Source organism: Antrostomus carolinensis, unplaced genomic scaffold (assembly GCF_000700745.2).
Source record: "Antrostomus carolinensis isolate BGI_N321 unplaced genomic scaffold, ASM70074v2 scaffold53437, whole genome shotgun sequence".
Classification (NCBI taxonomy): domain Eukaryota; kingdom Metazoa; phylum Chordata; class Aves; order Caprimulgiformes; family Caprimulgidae; genus Antrostomus; species Antrostomus carolinensis.
The window spans coordinates 1-7894 of NW_010329114.1; the positions used below are offsets into that span (position 1 = coordinate 1).

Consider the following 7894-nt stretch of genomic DNA (forward strand, 5'->3'; position numbering starts at 1 on the left):
TCCCTAATATTCTGTGATTCTGTGATCTTCCACTACTGATCATCATGTGGTAAAATATTTTAGTACTACATTGTCCATAACTAATTCTTAAAAATCTTAGGAACATAACTCTTGAACTGTTGTGTGCTCCAGTCCACGTATGCAGCCAGTCCATCTTTATGTTAGAATTTCCGTGCAGTACAACCCCTGCACAGTTGTTTCTAATCTCCTCCCTACATGTTGCTGTTGGGGTGTCCAAACAGTGTGGTGTTATACAGAATAGGATTCTGACAGTCAGTGATGTTGCTAAAAACAAAATTAAAAAATAGCTATATTAAACAGCTGTAATCTGTAAAACAAAAAGTAGTCTGCGTAACTGAAGATAAATCTTTGTCATGGGATGTTGGAGTTTATCCCAGCTTCTGTCTGTTTTCTTTTGATTTGGTTTTTAGTATCTTAACTTTCTGTTTCTCTTCTTTGGCTTTTTATAACAGGTTTTTATAATGGCACAGATAATTTAAGGTGGCTATTTAGAAATCAGCTTTTCAGTTTTCCGGGATTGAAATATGTCTATTTGAAGCTAATATTTGTGTTTCATTACTGGGAAGAAATGCAGATAGAACTCTGTTTGCAAGCAGAATATTACACAGTTACCATAAATCACTGTATATCAGTATTACTTTCCTAGTTGCTTAGTATTGACTTAAAATTTTGAACAGTTGTTTTAAAGGATTTTACTGCATTTTTCCAATGTTCATTCATACAGTGTCGAACTGGAGAACTTGAAACTGTGATTGAGGAGGACAAACAGAAGGCTGTTCAAGTTGAACTTCTGAAAAAGGAAAATGGGAAACTTCTTTCTCAGCTGACAGCCCAGGAATCTGTGATTGATGGGTTAAAAATGGAAAGAAAAATATGGGGGCAGGAGTTGGCACAACAGGGTAAATCTTTTTAATTTTAATTTTTTTTTTTTCCCAAGAAAAAATAGTGGAGTTCAATGTCTCACCTTTCAAATAAACACTCAAAGTTAGCTGTAATCATGCCAGGGTCTCTGGATGCCTTGTTGATCTTATCCAGTTATGATGTGCAAAACTGGATCTTCTGTGGTACGCAGGCCAGTACAGGAACTGTGATGGCAGTTGCAGGAGTCAGTTGCAACTACAGTTTATCTATTTCCCCAAAATGTCAAAATACCATAATGCTATTCGAAGAACTTTTAAATATGAAACTTGGAAAACAAGGACTTGTAAATAGTGTTATATAATGCTGTTTGTCTATCAGATAGGTCTAATGTGAAAGTTTCAGTAGATATCTTTAAAAAAAAAAAAGTTAAATATTAGGTGAAAAAAGCTTGAGCCGTTTTAATTTTTCCCTGAATTCATGTGTCTCAGCACCACCTTGTGGATTCTTTGAGACTGTCTGGGTGTGTAAGTATTACTGTTGACTTTTATCAGACAAAATTTCAAAGGATAAAATACAGACCTTCAGTTCTACATTTCCTCTTTCAGTGTTACCTACCTACAGGTTAAAGCCTTACAGTATTTCCAATGGGTGAAATGGTCATGTTTGTTTTTTAAGGTGGTTCCTCCCTTCGCCCTCCCCTGACATTCTGGTTCCTCCCTTCCCCCTCCCCTGACACTCTACATCTTGAAATAATCTGTAAAACGAGTGCTGTAGGATGAATATCCTGTTTTATCTAGGAGCTCATCTTGCTCAAGATCGGGGAAAACTGGAGGCAAAAATTGAAGTTTTAACGAATGAGATTGAGATGTTAAAAAAACAAAAGGAACAAGACAACGATACTATAAGAATTAAAAACAAAATAGTGGACGATCAGACAGAAACAGTTAGGAGATTAAAAGAAGTAAGTGCCATCTCTGACAATTTGTGTGCTTATCTAAAATTAAGACTTGCACTGAAAGTTACTGTAAAAGCTGAAATGAAAGCTGGCTCTGTACTCCTCGTTTTACCAACTCAGAAAGCAGAATCAGTTTGTCAGTGGCAATTGGTTTCCTTGAGAGCAGAAGACAGCCTTGTATGGACTTGATGTACAGAGATGCTACTTTAAATCTCCCATGGAACCATATTTATGTCAAGTGTTTTTTTTCTTTGTCTTGCCTCAAGCTATTCTTGATACTGATTTTGAGAGAGGAAAAACCAGGATAGCATAATTCTTCCTGTGTACTTAAAAGAAAAGGAAAAAAAAGATTTTTAAAAGTTTGCTTTAGGTTTACTTTACAATGTAAATATTTTCTTCTTTATTTTGTTCTTGTAAATCAATATTTCTTTTAACAGCAGAGCTACTATGTTTTGTTCTATTCATTCCACTCATCTCATCTAGAAACTTAAGACTTTAGCTTATTAATCAGAGCAAGTAAGTATGTTATGTCAGTGAAGGTTAGATGTGTTACTCATTAAACTGTATAGCCATGTAACAGAATGTGAGCTCAGTGATTTGTGTACGTAGAATAAATTGTTGTATTAGAATTCTAAATAACTTTTTTCCTCAACTTGCTTCCAATTTCAGATTTATGTTTTGATGATTTTTAATTCTGACTTTTTAGATGAAGATTATTTAACTGGCTGTCACTTTACTAAGTATTTTCCATTTAGAAGAGTAAGTTTTCACATATCTGTCTCTTCTTTATTACAGCCCAGCATAAACAGATACTCTTTAAGGGTAATAAAGTTAAAATGAAGGGAGTTTCTGTGTTCTAAAATATTTATCTTCTAAAGGGCTTACAAGAAAAAGATAAACAAATCAGAAAACAGCATGAAGAAAATAAGGAAGCTCAGAAATATTTTCAAGTGCAGTTGGATGAAAAAGCTGCTGAATCTGAAGAGCTAATGGGAAAATTAGAAAGGCAAAATAAAAGAAAAGAGGAATTAAAGCAACTGCTAGAAGAAAAAGAAGTAGAACTTTATGACATTAAGAATGCACACAGGTGATACATACAATAATTCTTTGGGATCATAATAGTATGCAACACTGCAACAAAGATATTTTATGTTTGGAGAGTACTTGCTTGTAATTAAAACCCACAGAAACCTGGAAAAATTGAAACTTTTTCCAACCTCCTGAGGCATGGTATCTACATTCATTGTAAATACGTGCATTTTATTTTCAGTGCACTGAAAAAGCAGTGGCAAGGTAAAGGAGAGCTATTAAGCCAGCTGGAGGTGCAAGTTAAACAAATGAAGGAGAACTTTGATATCAAAGAGAAGAAGCTGATTGAAGAGAGAAATAAAAGTCTTCAAACTCAGAGGTGAAAACCTTGATAGCTTATTTTGTGGCTGCTCAGTTACTATAGAGTTGCACCGTAAATAAGCATACAAAGATGTTTGATTATCTAGTGAAAGAATGCATAAAGTACTTGGTGAGCCCAGTTGCTGCAAGCTCTGGGTGCGTAGAAGTAATTCTTGCTATATGGGTGACTGTGTGGAACTAGCATTCAGTTACAGCAGTCATCCTTTAAACTTCTTAGCTATGTTCCTATTTTCTTTGAAAATAATTGGAGCCTACACTCATTCCTCCCTAGTATGTCCATTCTATCACAGTGCTTTTGGTTTACCTCTGAGGAAACTCCATGTCACACTTATGGGATAGGGCCTCTCTATACAGTCATTACACCTGCTGGCTGGAGTCATGCAGTGAAGGCCCTTGAACACATGAGGCACAGTCTGTAGTGGGGTTTCTTTGATCACGAGCCTGTCAGCCTTTTCTAGCCTGTGACCAGGATGCATGGGACAAATTGGTTGCAAATCAGAGGTCAAGCCAAGCAACTGTGGCTGGCATTTGGGCTTACGAGAGAGGCCACAGTGCTTCGCCAGCGTCTGCACAGGATGATGAAAATGCTTTGCGTGCAGTGTAGGAAGTTGAGGACAGATCCTCCGTGCTTATCACAACCAATGATAAGGTAAACAGTAATAATAATAAATATTTCAGTCTGTGATAGACTGTTTTTCAGTTACCTGTCATTCTCTTCCCATGCAAGTAGCAACAGGGTTTTAATTTCTTTTATTATTCCTCTTGTGCTGGCAATTTTTTTAATAGTAAATATGAGATGATACAGGAACAAATACCCATAACCCATAAAATGGCTGGGGCCTTAGATGACGCTCAGTTATTTCATATGTCTCTGGCATTATGGAGAAGTATGGAAGACTGCTGCCTATGATGAGCTTAGATTGTTAGTATGATTTTTTTACTTTATTCTTTGGCCCCTTTCTCTTATTTTTTTTCCTTCCTCACAACTATTCTTAAGAAAAATATTACCTAGTTAGTAAGACTGCATATGTATCTAGCAGGGATAACCATACTGTTACTGAAGAAATAACCTAGTATGCCTGAGATTTTTTTATTTATATTTTTAATTTAAACACTCTGATTAATTATACTTTTGCTATTATTTTAAGGATGGTCATCTGATTAATAAGGAAAATACCTTGATGGTCAAGTTTGAGTTTAAAAAATAATAATAGACAAACAACAAAAAAAACCCCAACCACCTCAAATAGTCAATAGTACTAGGTTTTGGAATGGTTAGAAGATGAGTAATGAAACTGAAATTTTGTCCCAAATAATTCTGTCTTGTTTCAAAATTTTGTTGCAAATTAATTGTGTAATAGAATAATTTGCCTTGCTTTCTGTTGCTACATATTTTAGAATTATCCCCTAAAAGCAGAATTTGCACGGAGTCAAGGAAATGCTTCAGCACCCCTGTGAAGCGGGTGCTTTTCTGTTTCTGTGAGACACAGGCTTACAGGCCGTTTACAGGATTGTATAGTTCAGGCTTTGACTTCTAAGGAAGCAAAAACATGGTAAGGAGATGTTTGAAAACAGGTGGAGTTCTTATCAGTGTTGGCAGTAGCAAGCCTGAATCTTTGTATTCTTTGCTAGTGATTAAATGCTTCTGCCAAGAGGAGTGCCAGAAGCCTTAAACACTGTGCATAAAACTAGAACACATACTTGAGAAAACAAGATGTCTTATGAAGCTAGATACTGAAATAATTGTCTTTGTGTTATTAACTTTATCAAAGGCAGAATTGGGCAAAGCAAAATACTTCAGTTGTTTGCAGAAGTGTGATTATTTTTTTATTTATTTAATAATTTTTTAGGATTGCTGTGGAAAAACTTCATGAAATGGATGATGCTTTTAGAAAACAACTAGAGTCAATGTTAGCAGCTCATCAGGAAGAACTGTTGCAGCTAACAAATGAAAAGGAAAAACAAATTGAAGCAGCAAATCAAAAAGTAATTCTAATACTGAATTTTTATGTTTACTGTATTTGCATTTTTATTCTACAGCTACTACAACAATGGTGCTAGGAAGTCACCTGTTTATAGCTATCTGGCTAATCTCTGAATGGAAACAGCCCTGGTTTAGTACTCAGTCTTTGCACAGCAGGAAAATCTGTAGAAATGTACCATTGTAAGGTTCTGTATTCAAGCAAAGTAAAGTTCTCTACTATGTAGCTGTTATGAGTTGATAGGTAAACATTCCTTATCTATACAGGCAAGAATAGGGATGATTATGCCAGATAATCCATTTAACTCACCTGTGCCAGTGTTACCAGTTACTGTTCCTGTCATATACCACATTTTTCCTTAGCATGGCAACTGATGCTTTTTCTGTGTAGTAGGTATTTTGGTTCTGATACGTTACTCACTATCTCCTAGCAAATTAATACTTTCCTTAAAGCAAAATTCTGCTACTGCATCCAGTGGCTTATTTAAGCATAAGCATATAACTCTTGCATTGCTTATCAGTATTAAAAACTGCCAAGATTCTATGATTTTAAATACAGAATTCTATTTGATCTGTGTGCTCTTTCAGGTTTACTATGTTGAAGAAGAAATGCGGCAACTTCTGCAGGAAACGGCAAACAATAAAAAAGTCATGGAAAATAAAATAAGACGATTAACACATGTATTGAATGACATTCAACAAGATCTTTGAAGATTATTAATATATACACTAAAAAGTGTATTACACAAACTTAAACAAATACATACGCTACAATGCACTTTTTTCCTTGTTTTCTAGAAAACTAATTCTTTGTGATATATTTTGATGGTTCAGGAATCAGACATAAATATTTGTACAATATTTTCATAATAAACAGTTATTTCTAACCCTTGGGTATTTTTAACTGGATTGTCAAAATGGGTCAGAACACACCTATAGATAAAAAGCATCATATGAACTTAGGAATTAGCGTGTTTAGTAAGAGAAAAGAAGGTAGAAGCAAAGGCATGGAGACAAGAGTTTGAAGCTTTCCTTCACTGGGGTAAAGGCTCTTGTACTCAGAGATCCAAGAATTTACCTGAATGTGTTTAATCTGACACTGTTGATGAAGCATGCAACTTAGAGGGGCTTTGTTGGTTCTCTACAGCAATAAGCTACCTACCAGGTTTTTGAAAAATAGGAGAAAATAAACACAGCTTCTTACAGAAGCTAATCACAAGCCTTGTGTTAATGTGATTGTTCAGCCTCTTTCATGATGGAGATGTTGCCATCTCCATTGTGCTCAGAAATTTATTTCATTTGCTGGTTCTCAGAAGGTCCTAAACTGTTACTGTACTACACTGTACTCTGATTTGTTTAATGCTGCAGTAGTAAGTAGTAAAATCAGTTATGTGTTGGTATACCAGGTGGAGCTATTTCTTCCCACCTTGTACCTGGAAGCTAAAGCAAAGTCTTGTTCCTCCAGTGATGTTAGAAACCACTAAGCTGCATTTACATCACCTGGTTCAGAACCCAGGTGTAAGCACATGTATGGTGTTGCTGTACGTGCATTTCTGTGCCCAGCAGCCCAGTAAAAGCACTGGCGCTAGTGAACAGCCCTGGCCCTTGGCTAACTGGTCAAGGCCCCGTTGGGCTGGCTATCGACTTATTCTGAGGACTTGCTGTGGGAACCAGAGCTGGGTAACAGCTGCCTCTTGTTATGAAGTACAGCTTAAGTGTGGGATGTAACAAAGGCCTTGAAAACATGGGCACAAGTTGAAAGCAAAGGCCATGGCACCAAAAACAACTCCCTGACAGTCAGTGACTGGTGTTTGACAAAGCACAGCCTTGACAACTGGGAACAGACTGCTTTTGCTCTAAGAAAGGAAGCAGCAGCAAGCAAAATAAACAAGACCGCCCAAGGAGTGAATAAGGCACCTGCAGCAGCCTGGGAAAAGAACACCCTGCCCTGCTTTGCACAGTAACATTGCCCGAGGGTGAAGGTGGAAGGCTGGGAATCATCTTAGAGGTTGCACAGCCTTATAAAAAGGTAAGATCCCAAATTTGTGGGAGGGGGCTGAAAGTAGAAACCTGCGTCCAATGTTCCTGCAGCTGGCCCCAGAGACTACTGAGAACTTGAGCCACCAGCACTAACAAGAAGGCATCTGCTCTCTGGTCCTGTGTACTCCCTGCTCAGGTGGGATATAGCTGTTAGACACTGACTGTTCTGAATCCCTGCTAAGAGTCGGTAAGATGTAAAAATGTAATACATTGTGCTAATGCTTAGCAAGGTGTAAGAATGAACTCTTAGCACAACTGGGTTAATGAATGTCAATCTAGTAAATTTTGCTGTAAAATTTAAGATTAGCCTAATTTATTGTCTACTGGCATCCCAGTCATCTCTTGATTCCCTGATTCAAACATACCAATGTTACCTAAATGGAGAAGAAATGCCTTCTCATTCTTGCTTTGTGCTCTACACACCCTTGCTTTTCCACAAGGCACATTATGTGAGGAAACACCTGGAAAGTTGTTCTATAGCATTTACATGAATATCACTGACGCAGAAAGGTTGCACCATTTCTGAGTGCTTTTCTGTCTTATATATCAAGTGTTTCCTTGGGCACTTCTTTTTTCTTTGCTTATTCAACCAAGCTACACCTTTGGGTGAAGCAAATGAATACCAG

At 36.9% G+C, this 7894-nt stretch overlaps 1 protein-coding gene across 1 annotated transcript; it reads left to right on the top strand.

Moving 5' to 3' along the window:
• Positions 1 to 745: 745 nt before the first annotated feature.
• LOC114818766 (leucine-rich repeat and coiled-coil domain-containing protein 1-like) lies at positions 746 to 5939 on the top strand (the record flags this gene model as incomplete). The annotated part of the gene is made up of 6 exons (XM_029086065.1): positions 746 to 920; positions 1680 to 1843; positions 2716 to 2924; positions 3108 to 3245; positions 5098 to 5233; positions 5817 to 5939. Coding segments are annotated over 6 exons (945 nt in total), but the record flags the coding sequence as incomplete, so codon positions are not given.
• Between the last annotated feature and the right edge of the window lie 1955 nt (positions 5940 to 7894).